The sequence below is a fragment of the Talpa europaea genome (genome assembly GCF_964194135.1).
Source record: "Talpa europaea genome assembly, chromosome: 15".
Classification (NCBI taxonomy): Eukaryota; Metazoa; Chordata; class Mammalia; order Eulipotyphla; family Talpidae; genus Talpa; species Talpa europaea.
Genome location: NC_140083.1, coordinates 69,173,047 through 69,195,303, shown reverse-complemented (window position 1 = coordinate 69,195,303; position 22,257 = coordinate 69,173,047). Strand labels below are relative to the sequence as shown.

General features: G+C 43.3%; 1 protein-coding gene across 1 annotated transcript in view; it reads left to right on the top strand.

The window, feature by feature from the left end:
* LOC311185462 (antigen WC1.1-like) overlaps positions 1-22,257 on the top strand; it is a gene marked incomplete at both ends in the record, with an annotated part of 85,142 nt that overhangs the window by 20,026 nt on the left and 42,859 nt on the right. Inside the window, 6 exon segments of the mRNA XM_084256087.1 lie at positions 8,344-8,658; positions 17,554-17,865; positions 17,956-18,273; positions 20,317-20,409; positions 20,482-20,796; positions 21,706-22,020. Of these exon segments, the coding sequence (XP_084112213.1) occupies positions 8,344-8,658; positions 17,554-17,865; positions 17,956-18,273; positions 20,317-20,409; positions 20,482-20,796; positions 21,706-22,020 (1,668 nt within the window).

Below are 22,257 nucleotides of genomic sequence, written 5' to 3'. Positions count from 1 at the left end.
TCACCTGAAAGTCTGATGGTTCCTAAATAGAGGATCCATATACTCCATGTTCTAGGGATATTTTTCTAGGCCAAAAATTTCATTTTTACTGCATAAGCCAGAAAAATATTCTAATCTTAATATATCCTGATTAAAACTTCGTAGTCAGATAACTAAAATAGTCAGATTATGCTTCCCAAATGTTATTTTTTTAAGACAGTGTTTTGCAGGCTTCCTGCTTAAATCACTCTGCCTCCAGAGATTCTCAGGGCCACAGGAACCTTACCTCATTCAGCCAGAAAGACCCTGATCCCTTCCTGAAGTGAGCAGAGACCATGGCACTGAGGTCCTCTCCACGGCCCAGCTGTCTGTACACCACATGGTTATCAGGCAGGTCCCAAGTATCAACACACGCGGTGCCCCAGGAGCCCTGGTGAAGGATCTCCACTCTGCTGGTGCAGGGATGGCCTCCGTCCACCAGGCAGAGCTGTGTGCTGTGTGAGGAGAGAGTCAGGTCAAGGGGGCATTTAATCCAGAAGAAGGTTTGCCTGGTGCTGGGGGCCCTTCACCTGAGCATCTGGCAGTGCCCTGGTCTGAGACTGCTGGTAGGATCAGCTTGTGGGTACACAGGGGCAGCACCTGGGTCTAGTTTCCTGTGGCAGTGTGGTGGGAGGCTTAGTGGAATTGAAGAGCAGAAAACGGAATTAAACTACATGATAACCTAGTGGTAGGGCCCAAGATGAATGCTATAATGAGGCAGTCATGGTATCTTAATTTTAGAGTTTACCTTCTGTGTGGAAAGTTCTGTCTTTGACAATGCCAAAGTTTCTTATTTAGGCCAAACACTGAGAATGAACTTAGAGAGGTGGTATAATCCAATAGTATCTGAAAGTGTTGCAGAGCTCCCAAGGCAGTGAGGGTTTTTGGAGCCAGATTCTCCCACAGAAGCAAAGAGCAGGGCTGAGCCTCTTTCACTCCAACATGTTTGTCAACAGTGTTATCACTCAGATACTGAAAACCTCAGCAGAGATTTTGCCAACACTCAGGACTTAGGGAAAATCTAGTGTAATTCATAGTTGGCCAAGGAGGAGGAGCTTGTTACCCAGAACCCTCCTACCACAGAAGAAGAATGAACTGTGAGTGGGCTGTTTTTCACAGGGATGGAGGCCCAGCTTCTAGTCTTCTCAGTTTCTTTTAAATAAGGTGGTCAAGCTACCCCATAACTTTTGTGTATTGAGGAAGCAAAGAGTATAAACAATGATCTCCTTAAAGAACATAAGAATAAGTGGAAGAGAAAAGACTTGATACACTGCATTTATTAACTTATTAAAATTAAGAACCTGGCTTATAAAGAAACAGTATAACCAGAATGAAAATTAAAGGCGAAGCATTTAACACCCCAATATGTAGTATTGAATCATAAGACACTGTCATGTTATTTTAGTAATTAGGAACTGGAAATATCGGGGTTCTGATAAGATCACAGAAACCCCACAGCCAGCACTATGCTCAGTGGGAGACTCAATGAGGCTTTATACTAATTGAGATACATTAGACAGAGAAAGACAGATAGTGTATGATCACCAGTATGTGGAATCTAAAAATAACTGAACTCGTGTAAAAACAAAGTGTAGAGATTATCAGGGATGGGCTATTGGCTATTGGAGAGATGCTTTTTTTAAGGGCTAGGAATTGTAATTACTAGATGAATAAGTCCAGGAGGTCTAATGCACAATGTGGTGATTATAGATTACATGATACTATAAATTTTAAGGTTGCTCTGAGATTTTAGTTGTTCCACCACAAAAAACATGATAATCATGGGATGTGATAACGGTGTGAACTAACACTTGTAAGTAGTCACCTCCATATGTGATACACATATATGTATAAATCCATATATATACTAATACATACCTCATACATGTATAAATGTATCAATACCTATACCTTAAATAGACACAGTGACACTCATCATTTATATTTTATTTATTTATTTTATTAACAATTTATTTATTTATGCATACAAGAACCGGGGTATAAATCAGAGGTGTGGGGGATTAGGGGACTCACCAGAGATAGCGGGGAGCAGAACACTGAAATACTCTACTGAGGGGAGCAGCTGGCGAATCAGGAGAGGTCTGATGTGCCATGTGGGTTGCTCCCCGGCCTGCTGAGGAATTTAACTCATGCTGCAGTGGCTGGTGATTTAATGAAAAAAATTGTTGAGTGGTAAAATGATGAAGGCTGTTTTCTTTGTAGCAGAGATGAGCTCAAGCAATTTGTGTCCAAAAGATTCCATTTCCAAGCACTATAATGATACCATCTTATTTGGCCTCAAGGAGGCCAGAAGAGAATATGAAAGTTGACTAAGTGGCTCATACGAAAATGAGAGGAGGAAGGGGAAGCAGAGGGACTGAAATGTCGACATTGAGGACGCTGGAGCAGAAGGGCACCCCCTTACTAGCCAGTACAGACTGGGCTGCCAGGTGCAGATTGCCACATTGTGAAATGGGGGTGAATTTTGTAGTTATGTTATAATGTGTAGTCCCACCATGTCCCAGAGAAGTATAGTTTATTCCTAGTGAAGTGTCTATACTGGTCATGGTAATTTTGGGGGCAATGAAGTGAAGGAAGGAAAGACAGACAAACTTTATACAGTTGCATCTAGAGCCCTGTATGTCGTGAGGCTTTCTCTTACCAACAGAAGTAGAGAAAGGGGAGCCGCTACCCTATAAGGCTAGTGATGTGTTCCCTTTATGCCGATCTCAATTTTTTCCCCCAAGAACTTTTCATTCTAAACTAGTTTTCTACTCATCTGGCTTTTTGTTCTCATCGTAGATTCTTCTTGTTTCTTTGCAGCCACAACATGTTGGGTGGTTGACACAGGAGACATAGCTTCATTAGCAACAGTCCTCTTTACCTGGGCCCATGGGTGGTGGAGCTGACCCAGAACCATCAGCACCACCTGACCCCTCCCAGCTGCTGAACCATCAGTCACTGAACCAGACCCTGGGGGGAGAGACAGTCACGCATCTTTCTCTAATTTAGCTTTTTTGCTTCCGCTTTGCGACTGATGACTCCTGGTGTCAGAAAAACTCGCCTCTCATATAAGGAGACACCTCAGATAGAGCATCTAATTGGTGTTTGAACCTCAGATAGTTTCCATTTATGGAGTGTTTGATGCAGGGACGATGCTCAACAGGGTTTCTATTGGCTCCCGGAAGAGGCAAAGTCAGGGGGTGGAATTATATAAACCCCTCCTGGGAGAGGGAGCCCTCATTAAGGACTGAGGGGCTTCTTTGTATATTTGGGGAAACTGAGGCAGTTACCTGTTAACATGAGGACTAGAACTACCATGAATGGACATTGCTTCCTCCCAGGACTTACTGTTCTCTTCTCTGCTGTCCTAGCGAGCGCCCAAGGTAAGAGGAGCCTCCCTCCCTAAGATCAGCAGAGATGCTGGATCAGTTCTCAGGCTCTGGGGGTGAGCCCTGGGATTGCAAAGGCAACTCCTCTCTGTTGACCCCTTGGTTTTGACCAAATGTCATCCTTAGTGACAGCGTATGTTCATTTTTCTCCTGAGGGGGTTCTGCTTTTCTAGTTAGGCTGTGAGGTGTTGCCCGTATTCTAAGCTTGTTTTCTGAGTGTCCAGAATCTGTGTTCAGTCCTCCTCAATAACATTTCAAAACAATGAAAATGTTTGATGACTTCCCAGTTTTCCTCGAATAGATTATGAGTGACTTCCTGAGGCTGCATCTTTGAGATTCCTGCCTGCAGTCAGTACTGTGTCTCCCCAACAGGATTCTTGGTTTCTGCTCCTTTAGCCTAAGGATGAGAGCGAGAGAGACAGACAGACAGACAGACAGAGATTGAGAGAGAAAGAGAGAGAGAGAGAGAGAGAGAGAGAGAGAGAGAGAGAGAGAGAGAGAGAGAGAGAGAGAGAGAAGGGTGTATAAGGGGAGGTTTTAGAGCATGTGAAGGGTGAATGTATGAACAGGAGCATGTCTGCCAGTGGACGTCAGCTATCTAGAAAGGAATCACAGAAACACACTCTACGGCAGATGGCTGGATTGTGGTGAAATGGTGGTGGTGGTGATGTGTGTGTACTGTCTATGATGAGGGCAGATATGGATGCCTTTAAAGAAAACCCTCCCAATAGAAACTTTAATTACACCCCTAGATAACCCTGCACCTGCAATCTAAGCCTGCTTATGAGTTGTTTTTTTCTTCCCCACAAACCCACAGCTCAAACGTTTTTCTGCTTCACTGCTATCTTTCCCAGCACTGGGTGCTGGTAGGATTCTGTCTCCCTGCCTATGGTGTTTCCCTTCCTACCTGTTGGCTCCATGGACTTCCACCCCAGGGAGCAGCAGAAAATTGTTTCCAAATGTGGGTGTCCCTGGGTGGACTGAGATGAGCACTGCAGGCAGAGGGCTGTGGCCTCTGAGACCAGGATATCCCATCTTGGTCAGTGTTCTCTGCCCAAGTGAGGTCTCAATCATGTCTGTGACATCCTAAGGGTCTGCTGTTGAGGAAGAGACCTGAGCTTGTGAATGTCCTTAGGTGGATTTTCTCCATGTAGTTCCCCCCAGGCCCTACATGACATCTGCTCTCCACTGGCCCCTGAACAGCCGAACCTACAATATCAGGGTTGAGCCCTGACGTGACAATGCTCTAGCACATCCTGGTCAGCCTGTCTCTCAGGTGTGGGCCTTGGGCCTGGCTGCTCTAGATGCTCCTCCCTCTCCACCCCTTCCCGGTTCCCTGTTTCCTCCTGATTTCAAGCCCCTCCACTCAAGTGTCTTCTGACTCTTTTTTGGGAAATTCTCCTCTCTATAGTAGTCTGCGCCTCACTTATATTTCCTGAAACTTCCATTCTTAGGGACATGGTCACATGTGAGGACGGCTGTCCCTTTGCAGGCTTTGCAGGTTCTTAGGTGTAGAAAGTGCACTTTGACAATGAAATATGCAATTGGTGCTGATTCCATTCTGGCCTCTCTGGGTGTGAGAGCAATGAATACATTTTACTAAGAAGAAATCACACTTCACTCTGACAAGCATTTTTTCTCATCAGAGACAACATCTTGTAAGAGTATATGACTCAAGCACAAGCTCATATATTAGGCATCAGTACACACGAGTTGTCCCATCTCCTTGTTAAATTGCAGCCCTGGTGCCAGGTGCCAAAGAGCCCTGACTCTTCCCTAAGCTGGGCACACACAGTCAGGACCTGCCGTTCCCTGTCCCCCTTTCTGAATGTGAAGTCTCTGTTTTAACAGAGGCTTGGCTCATAGGAGAGTCACAGAAATATTTCGTATTTCTCTTCCCATTCACCTACTCTTTTTCATCTGTCTAAAGGATACTCATCAATGTGTGTTTTAACAATGTTTCCAGAGTATAGATATTTCCCCCATCATTTTATTTTCAACTTTCTTTGTCCTTGTATGTTACAGGTAACATTTACTTGAATTTTGTTGCTTTATATTAATTTGCTTTTACTAATTATAATAAAGTAAAAATCAAAATTAGGCAACTATAAACCAGAGACACACTACAGAAGGGGAAACAGAGTAGGATCAAAACAAGGGTGGTGGGAATTTTACAGGGACTATAACCAAGAAGAAAATGCATACATTTTACAAAAATGAAAAATGATATAAGAAATATATAAAATAAAAAAGTTATAATAATATCTTGATTTTCTTTTAATTGAAGTATCTGTTCTTTTTAACTTAAATACAAATGCTGATGTCATTGAGTGAGTATCTATCATTTACTTTTAATCGACTCACCTGCTCTAAATGCCCTTTCTCTCCATTTTTAGGCCTTTTTTTATTTTTTAAAAAATTCCTCTTTTGGGCCTCCCTGGTGGCACAGTGGTTGAGCACTGGGCTGCAAAGATGCCCGCAGCCTCTGCAGTGCCGGTTTGATCCCTGGCCATTGGCAAGGGTCCCACATGGCACGCAGACCTCTCCTACCACCCGCTGTTCCCCTCAGCAGTGTATTTCATCAGTCTGCCTGCTCTGCTCCTTGCTCTGGCTCTGGTGAATATTCTCACCTTCCCATGCTTCTGACTGTACCCAGTGCTTGTATAAATAAATAAATAAATAAACAAACAAATAAATAAATAAATAAATAAATAAATAAATCTTTAAAAAAATTTTCCTCTTTTACTTTGATTTTTATCTGCCTACAAGGAGTTTGGGATTTCACAGCTTCCTTGGTATTCTTGGAGCTTCTTGAAAATATGAGTTATAGCTTTCATCCATTTTTTAAAATTCTCAACCATTATTTCTTCAAAGATAATTTCACTGTTCTCTGTCTCTGTCTTTCCTCCTTCTCAGTTGGAAACTGTTACTTTGATATCTTTAATATATTTTATATAATTATAAATTTTATATATAATTATATAACTTTAATATAATTCTATGTTAAGTTCTTTTCCTTTTTAACTGTTCTTGTTTTCTTCACCCCCCTTTTTTTTTACTAAATTCATGACTCTTAGTGAAAAAACTCTCATGAGCTATGTGTGTTTCTAACTTATATTGTTTTCTTTTTCACTACGTCATGTGAGCCCATATTTCTCCATGCCATTTCACTTCTTATTTAATATTAAAAAATGTGCATGAGGGCCTCCCTGGTGGTACAGCAGTTGAGCACTGAGCTGCGAAGCTGCCCGCAGCCTCTGCAGCGCTGGTTTGATCCCCGGCCGCTGGGCGAGCGTCCCACATGGCGCGCAGACCTCTCCTGCCACCCGCTGCTCCCCTCAGCAGTGTACTTCGTCAGTCTGCCTGTTCTGTTCCCCACTCTGGCTCTGGTGAATTCTCTCACCCTCCTGCGCTTCTGACTGTACCCAGTGCTTATATAAATAAATAAATAAATCTTTAAAAAAATTGTGCATGAAAAATAAGAAACTCCAGATATCTTTTCTGACACCTGGAAGCGTCATCTTCTGTTCAGCTAGGCAGGTGGGGCTGGGGCTGCTGAGCATGCAGATATCTAACTGTAACCCAGACCTGAGCTGGGACAACACTTGCAGGCAGTTTGGGTGACATCAGTCTACCTCTGCCTGTCTCTGTGCCTGTGGCAAGGGCATTCTGGGAACTCAGAATTCAGCTGAGAACATGGATATTTTGGTAGCTCAGCACCAAGAGAATAAAGGACTAGCCACTCTGCTTTCCAAGAGTTTTGACATCGCTCTTTGGCTTCCTGCCCTGTGAAACACGTGCACTTGGCAAATATTTGCAAGAAAACCTGCTTTATGTTGTGGGCCTGATATCTCCAATTTCACACTCAAGTGCCAGCGCTTACTTTAAGTTGGTCATGGAACAGAGAATAAAACCTACCACTCCTCCATTTTTTATTTTATTTATTTTTTATTTTATTACTAGAAGCTCTAGGTTTTATTCTCTATTTCATCATTACTTAAATTGCAATAATGACACATTAACTTCTTGGTGCATCTTTTTTTTACATATAAAGGAGAAAATAATAATATAGAGACTGTATTTGACAGAAAAGTGATATCTGTTTGAGTGTTTTCAGCTCAGAAATATAACCTGATTCTACTCTGAGGTGGGGTTAGAGATACATTATATTTCCTCCTAAACACTAAATAACTCCAAATTTTGAGTAAAAAATAGCAATTCCTGACATGAAGTTCAAGTAGAGAGTATACTGTTTCAGGGAAGAAGCAAATGTGTGATGCCCAGTGTCTCTGCCAATGTTAGTCTCATCTGACATCGTATGAGGTGGCCCCATCTACTCAAGGAGAAGTTCATTCTGGAGCCTAGAACCATAAATTAAATATTCTGGGTAAACCCTGGCCTGTCTCATGGTCCTTTCATTCTTCAGCTGTGAGGGACTATGGCAATAACAGCTCTGACTAGAAGGAGTCTCCTGGCTACCTATGAGGATTTTGATAAGCTCACCACAGTTCCCTTTAATTCAATAGAATGGAAATGGGTGTAACATAAGGAATCCACCAGCTACAAGCCCTCTACAGACACTCTGCACTCATTTAACTGCTCAGGGCAGAGATTCTGACACCTTGGGACATCTTGTCAGATGCCATTACATTAGTGTTACTCTGACTGGACCTGGTCATAGCTGCTCTCTCAGTTGGCTTACCTGTTGTTTTCAGCTACATTTCTCCTGTTCTTTCCTATTTTCACCTCTACTGTTCTGCTTGTTGCTGTAGGAAACCAGGTGCTACCCCTGCACAAGCACTGTGTCTCCACCAGCAGGCTCTGCAGCCTCAGAGAAGGGCACCGCCAGTTGCTCTGGTGAAGGGCCCCCAGGACCAGGGAAGTATTCCTTTTCTGTGTTAGAAGCACCCCCTTGACCTGACTCTCTCCTCAGACAGCACACAGATCCGCCTGGTGGACGGAGGCCATCGTTGCGCCGGCAGAGTGGAGATCCTTCACCAGGGCTCCTGGGGCACCATCTGTGATGACGGCTGGGACCTGCGTGATGCCCACGTGGTGTGCAGACAGCTGGGCTGTGGGGAGGCCCTCAATGCCACAGTCTCTGCTCACTTCGGGCAGGGATCAGGACCCATCTGGTTGGATGATCTGCGGTGCAGAGGAAAGGAGTCCTATGTGTGGAAGTGCCGGTCCGGGGGCTGGGGAGACAACTTTTGCCTTCATTCTGAGGATGCAGGAGTCATCTGCTCAGGTATGGTCAGTGCATTTTCAGGGGCTGAGGGAATGGAAAGTTCCTAGGAGGCTGGTGTCTGTTGCGACAGCAGAGAAAGATGGGTCAGAGAGGTCTGAGACCCATCCCCTCTCTCCATAGTCCCAAGGGCACAAAGCTTCTGTGAAGGAGGAGCATCCTTTACTCCTAAAGAAACTGCTCATCCTTCTTTATGCATTGGTCTTACCTGACAAAAGAACTTAATCTATTATCATCCTGATTAAAACCAATCTTCATGATACGTTTATAATTTACTTTTTTGTAAGAGTAAACTTATGTAAATCTCCACACTAACTCTTCCTTGTTCAGTGAGACGATTAGGGGGAGGAACAGAATGAGGATTCACATCCCCTGGTTAATAGTTTCTGTATGGATATGCAAGATCTGGTTTTAAACTGGGTTATTAAGAGCAGAGACACGGGGAATATTACTGAACAAATCAGAGGGCTGTATGGATTTGTGCCAAATTTCGTGCCTCCTTTCTAAACTTAAGCATAAACATTCATAGTTCTTTTGCCAGTAAAATCAAAAAGCTGTGGATGAAATACTTGGGGTCATAGATTCTCACTCATTGCTGCTGGAAAATACACTCTATTTTCTTTCAAAACACTTGTGCAAACTCAAATTTGGAGGTTAAGTAGTCATGCACTGACAAGTCAATAGTGAAGGAAATAAAATGTTAGTTTGTGTGTTTTATGGAAAGAAATTTCATAGATTTGTTTTATTCCATGGTTTTAAAATGAATTGCCTTTGGGGATTTGAGAAGAATGGATTAAGGGGACAAACACAACTTTTCAAGGAGGTGGAAGCAATTTAAACTGCCTGGGCAGGAGGGGAGTGCTGGGGAGCTGAGAAGACACATAAGGGGTTCCCTGAGCAGCATGAGGATGCAGGGGTGTGTGGAGGTGCCATCTGCACCTGAGGACACAGAGTGTCTTTACAGCAAGAGGCCAGACAAAGACATATCTGACCACAACGTTTATTTTGCCTGGAGTGGGGTTGATTCATATAAATAAATCGCCAGCTGAAGCAGCAGTTCTCTTTGCATTGTGCTGTCCATGTGTCTCCTAATCTTTTCAAAGGACTTAGAACTGTCTACTGGCTATTTTTCCTCCACTAGAAGTAACCTCCTGAAGAGATAAGAACATTGATTTATTATAATTCACATTCCCAGCACTTACAACAGTTCATAGAAATTGGCAAGCTCTAAAATGACAATTGTATTTTGAATCAAACAATATGAAGGGGCATCTCAATATGGCCTCTCTCTACTCAGGTAGCAAACCTGTGCTAAGTTTGGAGGCGCCTCCTTTGAAGCTGCCCTGTCTCTGTTTCATCATTTCCCAATCAGAGGCTGAATCTTGGCCTGTTTCTGGACTCCCCGTGACCCACTCTCCTTGCCCTTTTGCCCTTGATGGGAAGGTCACCATGACCATCTCTGGCTTTCAAGGTGCAGGGCAGCCCCATTGTACCAAGGTGGAGAGCGAGGTTTTTGTTCAAAACAGATATCTCATCTGTGTGGCTCCCTGGTGGCCAAATGCCACATCCAGGGGAGGCATTTCCCACATCTCAGGTACCCAGTGCTCTGTTCCAACAGAACAGTCAGAACTTGGAGGCATAGATGAGGACCCGGAAGGATCAGAGGCAGGCGAGGCTGCTGGTCAGAGGCCTTGAGAGTTGGTTTTGAAGCAGGTGAGTCACAGCTGCAGGGAGGACAGAGGAGGCATCTTGGTCAGAGGGGAAGGAATAAGGAAAGAAAGGTGGTGACAACCAATCAGGTCATTCTTGCTCCCTCGCTTCCCTAGAGAAAACCAAATCCTAAGGCTTTAACAGTGAGAGGGGAATGTCCTCTGACCAAAACAGCCCTAAGCTGAAGCTGAGGTGTGGAAAATAGGGGCTCTCCAGACTCAGGTTTGGATGCAGAGAATAGATTCCTCAGGTTGGTCCCTGAGATCCCAGCTATGACTCAGGTGATGTTTCTTTTGCACATGGGCTGCATTGGAAAGTGGGGTCACCCCTATGAGACAAGAGTAAGGGTGTAATACAAAGGGGAGAGGAACAGAGATACTTAACACTGGGTCTGTAGGAAGATGAGTTGTTGTGCAGGAACCTGGGAAGTGGAGCTGCTGTCAGGAGCATAAAACAGTCACCAAAGCAGCTATATCAGGAGGCCAGAGTGTGCGCCAAGTCAGTAATCCCAAACCAGCCAATCTCTGACAGAACCTCCCTGGGTTCTGCTTCTCTGGCCTAAAATAAGGACAAAGTGCTGAGCTTGTCCAGTATTATTTACATCTCTTTAAACACATTGATATATATTTTTAATTTATTGATTGATATATATTTTACATCATTGTTCAGTTTTATTTTTTAAAATTTTTTATATATATATTTTTTACATCATTGCTCATTTTTAAACAATGTTTGCTTTCCCCCCTCCCCATGAGTAATCCCTTCACCATTCCTTCACCAATGCACCTGTGCACCATCACCACAGTCACCTGTGCTCCTCCCTCCCTCCCTCTGATCCCTCTCCCTCCTCATCCCCTACAAGATGTCTCTGGTTTGTAATTGTCTGCTTGTTTTTTGTTCTGTTTTGTTTTGTATTGCTATTAGTTTTCCCCCGATATCTTGTTGGTTCCCCTATATTCCTCCAGTAAGTGAAACCATTGATATTTTTCTTTTTCCTTCTGACTATTTCACTGAGCATAATTCCTTCTAGCTTCATCCACATTGCAGCAAATGGCATTAGTTTAAAAAATGTTTGCTTCCCTCTCCCCGTCAGGTGTAGTCCCCATAGAGTTCCTCTACCAATTCACCTGTCCACCATCACCACAATCCCCTGTGCTCCTCCCTCCCTTCTCTCATCCTTATCCTTCCTCCTCCCCTGCAGGATGTCTCCGGTTTGTAATTGTCTGTTTTTGTTTTGTTTTGTATTGTTATTAATTTTTCCCCGATATCTTATTTGATTCCCCTATATTCTTCCTATAAGTGTAACCATCAGATATTTTTCTTTTTCCTTCTGACTTATTTCACTGAGCATAATCCCTTCTAGCTCCATCCATGTTGCTATGAAAGGCATGAGTTTATCTTTTTTGATTGCTGAATAGTATTCCATTGTGTATATATGCCACAGCTTCTTGATCCAGTCATCTATTTTTGGGCATTTTGGGTTGTTTCCAGGTTTTTCCTATTGTAAATAGTGCTGCAACAGACATAGAGTACAGGTATTCTTTTGAATCATGGTTTTGTGTCCTTTGGGTAAACCCTTAGGGTAGAATTGCTGGGTCATATGGTAGCTCCATTTTTAGTAGACTGAGGAACCTCCAGACAGCTTTCCATAGTGGTTGGACCAGTTTGCACTCCCACCAACAATGTAGGAGAGTTCCTTTTTTACCACATTCTTGCCAACATTGTTTTTGCTAGTTTTTTTGATATGTGCCATTCTTACTAGCGTAAGGTGGTATCTCATTGAGGTTTTGATTTGCATTTCCCTGATTATAAAGGATATTGAAAATTTTTCATATGCCTGTTGGCGATTTGCATTTCCTCTTTGGAGAAGTGTCTTTTAAGTTCTCCTGCCCGTATATTTTATTTTATATATTTTTTGCATCATTTTTCATTTTTGACAATGTATGCATTTTCATCTTGGTTATAGTCCTGAATGGATTGTTTACTTTTTTTATTTATTTATACAAGCACTGGGTGCAGTCAGAACCGCAGGAGGGTGAGAGAATTTACCAGAACCAGAGCGGGGAGCAGAGCAGGCAGAAGGACCGAAGTACACTGCTGAGGGGAACAAAGGGCGGCAGGAGAAGTCTGCGCGCCATGTGGGACCCTCCTCCGGTGGCCGGGGAGCAGCTGGGGATCGAACCGGCGCTGCAGAGGCTGCTGGCAGCCTCGCAACCCAGCGCTCAACCGCTGCGCCACCGGGGAGTGTTGAGTCATGTAAGTTCTTAGTATATCTTTGTGATCAGTCTCTTAACAGCTGTATGGGGTGCAAAGATTTTTTCCCAATCAGTGGAGTGTCTCTTTGTTTTTGTTAATGTCTCTTTTGTAAACACATTGATATTTATCAATAAAAGTGACATTGTTTGGTGTGGGTCTGGGTGCTTCTGAGCCTTCTGATTGAGGTACCAGTGTGTGTCTGCATCTCTTCAAATTTATTATCCAGGTGAAGCCCAGTTCTCTGCAGTGCACATTGTAAATATAAGGGGGCGTTGTTACCTTCAGTTTTCCTTGTGTTGGTTCTTTGGGATTGTGTGGTGCTAGGTTAAATGAATTAATTCCAACTTCAGTGGCCCCTGGTAAAACTGTCTTTTTTTTTAATCCCCTGACATTTTCACCACTTAACAGATTTTTAGAATCATACCCCGACCTTTATTTTTAAAGGTCAGATCAATGGCAATGATATCCAGTAAATGGACAAGGAGCTGGACAGGAGCTATCTGTGAGAGCCCAATCTTCATCCTGACATTTCACTCACTCTCTTCAGAGGGTCCTGTCAGGAGCTCAAGGAGGAGGTCCACGTCAGCCAGGTTATTCCCTGGATCTCACTTGTGTAGATACTGCATCTACATTCCAATAAATACCCAAATAACACAAAAGAATTGGGTGTTTTTGGGCCTCCCCGGTGGCGCAGCAGTTGAGCGCTGGGTTGCAAAGCTGCCCGCGGCCTCTGCGGCGCCGGTTCGATCCCCGGCTTCTCTCCGGCCACCGGAGGAGGGTCCCACATGGCGCGCAGACCTCTCCTGCCACCCGCTGCTCCCCTCAGCTGTGTACTTCGTCAGTCTGCCTGTTCTGTTCCCCACTCTGACTTTGGTGAATTCTCTCACCCTCCCGCGCTTCTGACTGTACCCAGTGCATGCATAAATAAATGAATAAATGTTTTTAATAAATAAATAAATAAATAAATAAATAAATAAATAAAATAAACGGGCCTTCTTTAAAAAAAAAAGAATTGGGTGTTTTTATGTAGTGAACTAAATTCTATTTATCTTGGATGAACATCGATGGAATTATTGGAATATTAAAATGCTACTTCTCACTAATCATACCCATCTTGCCCACGTATTAAAATATTCCTATGAAACTCATGCTATTTACTGCAGCAAGAATGGAGCTGGAAGGGATTAAGCTGAGGGAAATAATTCAGAAGGGGGGGTCTCTCTAGTGGTGCAAGGGGTTAAGATGCAACCTATGAAACTATCTGTAGCCACTGAAGCACGAGTTGGATCCTCGGCCAGGAAGGTGACCCACATGATGTAGCAGACCTCTCCTGACTCGTCCGCTGCTCCCCTTAGCAGTGTATTCAGTCAGTCTGCCTGTTCTGCTCCCCACTTTGTCTCTGGTGAATCCACTCAGCCCCCACACCTCTGGCTTTTACCCCAGTTCTTGTATGTATAAATAAATAACTCTTTAAAAAAAAAAAAGGGAAACAATTCAGAAGGAAAAAGATAAATATCTGATGGCCTCACTTACATATGGAATATAGAGAAACTGTAAAAAGGGCCACAGAAATAAGGAAACTTGCAAGCCAACCACAGATCTGAGGTCACAGCAGGGGAGGAGGGAGAGGGGTAAAAACAGGGGAGGGAAGATCACAAGGGACTATTTGATGGTGCACGGGTGATTTGGTGGTGGAACTATGGGGTCTACACCTGAAGGGAGAAATCAAATAATTTCCAAAAATGAACAATGATGTAAGAAAATGAATGATTAAATTTTTAAAAATTGAAAAAAAAAACAAAATCATACATAAAATGTCCTTATCAAGTCACTGATGAATGAAAAGATTTCTGTCACATCACAGAGGTGAATGACTTTAAATCAGTATGTCAGCATTGGAAGATATGCTGGAAAAGATCATGTTAATAGGAAAAGCCTAGAATTAGTTTTCCTTACAATCAACTTTTTTTTGAAGAATGTATGCAATTTATTTTTTCTCCCAATTATTCTGCTTCATTTCTTACATATAGATTTTTAATTACTACAAATTTATTTTTGAGATTAATATCAAGTGGAAATATGATTTTATTATATTTAAAATCTATGTCTAAGTTTTCAACATTATTTGCTGAATAATGTAGCTTCTTCAATGATTTAAAATATTCCCTTTACAAATACTAAGGTTCTGTGATATTTCATATTCACTCCTTCCCACCCTTATCTATTGTTGTTTTGATATATAATCCCTTCACATCTTTGATTTCATAAGTTTCATACAATTTCTTCCATGTGAGTTTTGAAATTAATTAGAAAATGGATCTGAATTAATAGTAATTTGCTTCAGAAGGCTCTATCTTGATAGTTTGAGAACTTATTCAACAGATATTTGAGTGTCTAATATATGTCAGATTAAATAACACTATACAAGAATATTTCTTTCTTATTATGAGTTTGTCATTTTATGAGATTAATATTGAAACTAACCTCCTGTCATGAGAAAAGTGCTTTAATTAGAATGAGAAGTCTATATGGCCAACTTCCCACTAGCCCAGATTGGGGATCATGCCCTGGGTTTTTCTAGGGTATGGAAATGGGTCAGAAATAAAAGACACGCTATGATCTCACCAGTCATACTCATGTAAGTGAACCCACTTGTCCTTAAATTCTTTAATTTCTGATTTCTTTGCTCTCTGTAGCATATTTTTAGTTTTTTAGAACATTCTTCTGAATTCATATCATACATGCTTCACAGTTTGAATCCTTACCCAGAATCTTATACCAGAAAGAATTCTACTTGTGCTACAGCCAGCTTCATAGGGGGCATCTTAACCCCTTGCACCACCAGGGAGGCCCTGATCATAAACATTTTCTGTGGTCTTCCTCATTAAGTTTCAACTTCATTCACTCCCAACATAACCTACCACACACCCTACCCACACCCCACTACACAAACATTTCTGCTCTTTTAATTTTCCTTTCCATCCAATTGTAGCTCTTAATATTGTTTTTTGCTTGTCTACATGAAAGAAATGAGAAAGGGTTGCTGGGATATGTGGTGGTGGGAGGAATACAGGATGATAAAATGTGTTCACATCTTGCTTGACAAATAGTTTCTCCAAATATTTGTACCCTTTATCCCTAGTAAGGCTGGTGCAATCCAAATTATGACCTGTGGCATAACACGCAATCTCCCTGGTGGCATAACACGCAATCTATGAAGTTATCCACAGCCTCTGCAGCACAAGTTCAATCCCCAGCCAGGGAGCTCCCCACATCACACCAGACCTCTCCTAACTCACCTGCTGCTCCCCTAAGCAGTGTATTTCAGTCAATCTGCCTGCTCTATTCCCCGCTCTGTCTCTGATGAATCCTCTCACCTCCCATACCTCTGGCCTATACCCCAGTTCTTGTATGCATAAATAAATAAATCTTTTAAAAAAACAAATTTTGACCTGTATGCTTCCCTCCTTTCCTTCTTCTGGAAATACAAGTATTTGTTAAATACAAGTATTTCTGGAAATACAAGTATTTCACAGATACAAGTATTTGTGAAAATGTGTACCATGTACTCTTAGTGTTGGTATTTTATTGTATGAGAAGTACATTCTAAAACAGAAGTACACCTTTTTTTACTGTTGCTTATTCCAGAACCTACACAGGAGAGGAATAACCCACACAGTTAACACAGTGATAGGATTAAAATATACCAGTTGCTCTCATTCCTTTACGTTTCCAAGTCTTGGAAGAAAACCTGTAGTAGGAAGGGATCAGCAAGGTCAGGTATCTCATGATCTCCCATTGAGGTTCAGGTTCACTGACAAATCCCAGGGTTTCAGGGGAGACACCAGGATCTGCCCTCCTCGTACTATGACTCTGAGCTTTCTGAGCATCCTCATTCCTCTGAGAACAGCCTCTTTCACAATCAGGTCACCTAAGAAATTCTTGGACTTTCTTGCCATCAAAAATTATCAAGAAAATAAAATGTGAAACCATGAAAGTGATCATGGATGTCTATTTTCTCCATTGAGCATCAGTCTGTGTGTGGCTGGCAGTTCTCATGGGCCAGGACTTGTGGATTTCCTAATCCTCAGTCTCTTGGGGACCAGCCCCTGCAACAACAGTGCCCAGAATTCTAACCCCAGAAATCTCAGGGTGGCCATCATGTCGGGATGACAGGCCTCTAGCCTCTCTAATGCCATGGCTCCATTGACTCTAGGCTAGTCCATCTTGGGGGCAAATCTGAGCCCACCACAGAGCATATCCTCAGGTCCTATAGCTTCCTGACCCCTAGATAAGGATTCACATTTCTAACACTTCAAAGTGTGCATGTTCTTGGGATTTATTTATCAAACTGAACCTGCAAATCCTCTTCTCTTCAGAAACTCACTCATGAAAATGCAGTTCTGACTCCATTAGATTTTCTCTCCACTCCATCCTTAGAGAGAAAGATATTCACACCTGCAATTTGCAGCAACATGGATGGAGCTGGAAGGGATCATGCTCAGCGAAATAAGCCAGAAAGAAAAAGAAAAATACTGGATGGTCTCACTCATAGCAGGAATCTAGAAAACTTAAATAAGGGACCAGGAAAATGAATAACTATAAAAAAGTGAAAACCAAAATCAACAAACAACTATGAACCAGAGACACTCTATGGGGGTTGGGGGGTGGGGAGGGGAGGGATTGGGGTCAAAATAAGGGGGTTGCAATTGTATGGGGAATATTAAAATAAAATTTATTAAAAAATATATTCTGAATGCTCTAGAGCAATTCAATATAAAGTTCATTTTTTAAAGAAATGATTTAATATTTAAACTTATAAAATGTTTCACATAAAAAAAAAAAAAGAAAGATATTCACACCATTGTCTGTACATGCTGTTTCCGATGCCACTGGAGGCTGTGAACTCTCACTCACTTTTCTTTTCTCTAGGATTACCTGTGCGTCTGGCTGGAGGAGAAGGACGCTGCTCAGGGCAAGTGGAAGTGCATTCCAGAGGAGACTGGACTCCAGTGTCTGACGGGAACTTCACATCCCCCTCTGCCCAGGTCATCTGTGCAGAGCTGGGGTGTGGCAAGGCTGTGTCTGTGCTGGGGGGCATGCCCTTCAGAGAGTCAGATGGATGGGTCTTTGCTGAGGAGTTCCAGTGTGAGGGGCAGGAACCTCTGCTCCAGCTGTGCCCCAGGGTGCCCTGTCCTGGAGGCACCTGCCACCACCACGGGGCTGTTCACCTTCTCTGCTCAGGTGAGACCCAAGCAGGATTCACCCTCCCTGCTTCCTCTGCTGTGTAAGAAACACATGAGCTTTGGCTGAATCCCTGTCCTCTCCTCCCAGCATACACAGAAGTCCGGCTCATGAGCGATGGCAGCTCTCAGTGTGAGGGACAGGTGGAGATGAATATTTCAGGGCACTGGAGTGTGCTCTGCGCCTCCCACTGGAGTCTGGCCAATGCCCATGTTGTGTGTCGTCAGCTTGGCTGTGGAGTTGCCCTGTCCAACCCCGATGGAGCACACTCTAGGGGAGGAGACATCCCGGTCTGGAGGGGCCGATTTCACTGCTCAGGGGCTGAGGCCTCCTTGTGGAACTGCCCCATGACTGCCCTGGGCGCTCCTAACTGCGGCCCTGGAAACACAGCCTCTGTGATCTGCTCAGGTGAGAGAGGGACTAGCTGTACTCAGGGTGCTCGGGTCCCTCATAGCAGGTCGTGTGGGAAAACTCATTCATGAGTGAAGAGTGGGTTATGTAGATACAAGTATTTGTGAAAATGTACCCCATGTACTCTTAGTGTTGGTGTTTTATTGTATGAGAAGTACATTTTAATACAGTTTTTATTTTATTTTATTTTTAACCAGTTTTCTTTTCATTCTAGGTTAATTCTCTGTGGTCAATATATATGATTTTTATGACTTTCTCTTAGTTTTTCCTTTGAAAAACATCTGAAACGCATTTACCATAACATACAACCAGTTTTGATAAATGGCCTACATGCTCTTAAGAATAATGTGTATTCTTCTGTTTTGAGGTGCAGATTATACAAATCATACAATTCAGATTTTCCAAATACCTGCTGATAGCTTTCTCTCGGTTACTGGGACACATCTTTCACTTTTGTTTTCTGAAAACACATTTTTCAAAATACGATCATTGAAAGCAATTATTTTATTTTACTTCTTCCAATCTCATTTTCTTCATTGCTTAATTCCTCAACATGGTTCCTCCTAACCCATCAGCCTTCTGGTAATAAACCCTTCTTACTTTTTCCTACAGCCTTGACCCCAAAGGAACATGTCTTAGCTACTTTGAATAAGAATTCTCAACATCCAGGCACAGTCCGCAGACACACATTTGAAATTCTCTGTCGAAGAAGCTTAATTGAAGAAAAGCATTCCTTTTCCTTTTCAGGCCTCATGACAAGTGTCCTGGCTACTGTGGCTGTGCTACCAATTTCTCCCAAAAACTTAGCAAGAGTAACAAAAATTGCATTTTATTTTGCTGTGATGTGGCAGTTCTCTCTGGCGGTTTCACATAGCTGAAGTCATCTGGGCTGAAGTCATGCCAGAGCTGCCTGAACTGGGAACCCAGGATAGTCAATGACAAGATGGCAGACCCCCTGTCTGTGGCACTCCCCAAGACAGGCTCAGCAGAGCAGCTCCCCTAAAGCATGTGTCCACAGTGGGGCTGGGGAGGCTGCGCGACATTTCTGTCCTGGTGCAGGGAATCAGCAGTGTTGCCTCCACTGTATCACATTGCCTACAAGCAAGTCATGAAGATCAGTGAGATGCAGAGAAGGAGGTATAGACTTCACTGTTAGCAACAATTTTGTGGATGTATTTAAACAGCACCAGGATGTATGAAATGTCCCATTGTGATACTGGATTTTTATTTTTTTTTTTGTTTCAACTGTTTTACTAAGAAGAAAAGGTCAAAATAGCTTTATGTCTACCACTAGCAAATCGTTTTTATTACAAATGAAACAATCTTGCTTGACAGTATCATCTGTCATCTTACACACATGAGTAACACAGTCCTAATCATATATCTCTATGAACTGAGATTTTCTTAAAATGAACTACACTATTAGTAAATCCTGTATCTAAATCTATACAGCAATACTGGATTTTTAGATTCCACATTTCCTTCTTTCATTTGTGTATCTAAGGATCTAAAACTTCATAAATATACAATTTAAACCTTTCACCCTATCTCTTCTGCTCCTTTTCATGTTTTCTACTGTTTCATCCTGTGCTGTCTTCCTTATATTCTCCTCTGATCTCCCACTTTACTACTCCTGCTTCCAAATCTCTGCTGAGGTTTTCAGAGTCACATCTATAATGTATCTATAATGTTGAATTGACAAAGTTCTCAAGGGAAAGTAGGCTCAGCCCTGCTCTTTGCTTCTCTCTGGGCATCTGGCTCCAAAATGCTCACTGTCCTGGAAGCTCTGCGATCCGTCAACACTATTGCCATATTCCCAATATTCTAAATTGATTCTTAGTGATTCTCAGTATTTGTCCTAAAAACAGAAATATTGGTCTTTTGGGGCACAATTTCACACAGAAAGTGAACTGTAAATTAACGATGCCATGAGTGTCTTGTTAGAGTGTCCATCTCAGACCTCTCCACTAGGTTATCATCTAGTTTAATTCAGTTTCTGCTCTTCAACCCCACTAACCCTCTGACCTCACTGCCCTGCAGGAAACCAGACCCAGGTGCTGCCCCTGTGCACCTACTCCCCGTCTCCACCAGCAGGCTCTGCACCCTCAGAGGAGGGCACAGCCAACTGCTCAGGTGAGGGCCTTCCAGGACCAGGAAAGCTTCTCCTTCCGGGTTTGATGCCCCTTGACCTGACTCTTTCGGCAGACAGCACACAGCTCCGCCTGGTGGACGGAGGCCATCCCTGTGCTGGCAGAGTGGAGATCCTTCACCAGGGCTCCTGGGGCACCATCTGTGATGACGGCTGGGACCTGCGTGATGCCCACGTGGTGTGCAGACAGCTGGGCTGTGGGGCGGCTCTCAACGCCACGGTCTCTGCTCACTTTGGTGAGGGATCAGGGCCCATCTGGCTGGAGGAGCTACAGTGCACAGGAAACGAGACCCTCCTGTGGAAGTGCCCATCTCCGGGCTGGGGGCACCATGGCTGCTGGCACAAGGAGGATGCCGGGGTCATCTGCTCAGGTCTACAGTGCACCTTGTCCAGGGTTTGGGGGTATATTGTGTGGGTGTGGGGGAGATACTGAGGACAGAGTCTGAAAGAGAAGGGGGGTAGGAATCATCCTTCCAGAGTGTCTGACTCTCTAGCACATATGAGGATTAGGTGTCTCCTTCCTTCCTGTGGCAGCTGAGGGTCTGGTCCTTCCTTCTCAGCAACATCTCCTGATGGAGCCACAATGTACAGTTTTCATTTGCAAACAGGGCTCACTCTTCAGTGTCCTATAATATAGAATCTTGATCTACTATACTGGTTTCTACTTGCTGTAACAAATTTCCACATAATTAGTGGTTAAAGCAACTCTATCATCATACTGTATCATCATATTGTCTTGTAGTTTAGAAGTTCAACACCATCTCACTGGTTTAAAATCAAGGTGTGAGCAGGGCTGCATCATTTCTACATCCTGGGAAGGAATCAGTTCCAAGCTTCTAGAACCTGTCTGCACTTCTCATCAGAGCCCCCTTCCTTGGTCTTCAGACCAGCAGTGTTGCATATCTCTCACCATTCTCCATAATCACCTCTCTCTCTCACCAAAACCACTTTTACAGACAGTGGGTCCCACATGGGATTACACTGGGATCACCTGGTTATCCTCTGTGTTCAGGTTTATCTCATCTCCCAAGGTTGTCTCTTAGGTCCATATGCAGTCTCTTTTCGCGCAAGGTCCCATATGCACGTTAGGTGATGTTATGCACAGGTTCCAGGAGTCAGGGTGCAGACATCTTTGGAGGATTTATTCTGCCCCCACCACACTCACCACAGTGCTTTCACAGATTCGGTAGTTGTCAGGAAGAAGCATCCAGCGTTCCTTCCCTGCAGAGGGCCCAGAGCACTGAGTCGGGTGCTCATGGTGCCCTGTCTTCCTTTTTCAGAGTACCTGGCCCTCAGGATGGTCAGCAAGGACCAACACTGTGCTGGGTGGATGGAAGTTTTCTACAACGGGACCTGGGGCAGTGTGTGCAGCAGCCCCATGGATGCCACGACCTTGTCCGTGATCTGCAGACAGCTTGGCTGTGGGGACAGTGGGACCCTCAACTCTTTGGTTGTTGTTAGGCAAGGGTCTAGACCCCGGTGGGTAGATGGAATCCAGTGTCAGAAAACTGATACCTCTCTCTGGCAGTGTCCTTCTGATCCTTGGAAATACCGTTCATGTTCTTCAGGAGAGGAAGCTTCTATTACATGTGCAGGTGACTGTTTTATGAGTCGGTCATCACTCCGTAGGCTGTAATTAGTGATGTTTATTTTCAAATCTAGCTTATGAGTTTAAGTTAAGTCTCTAAAATGAAGTTGGTTAATTATTTAATCCACATGTTCCAATCCTGCTTCAGAAGAAAATATAAGGAAACTTGTGCTGACAGCAGTGCATGTGAAAAATACCAGGTGATTATATTGAACTTGTGGGGAGTGTGAATAATCTTCTGATC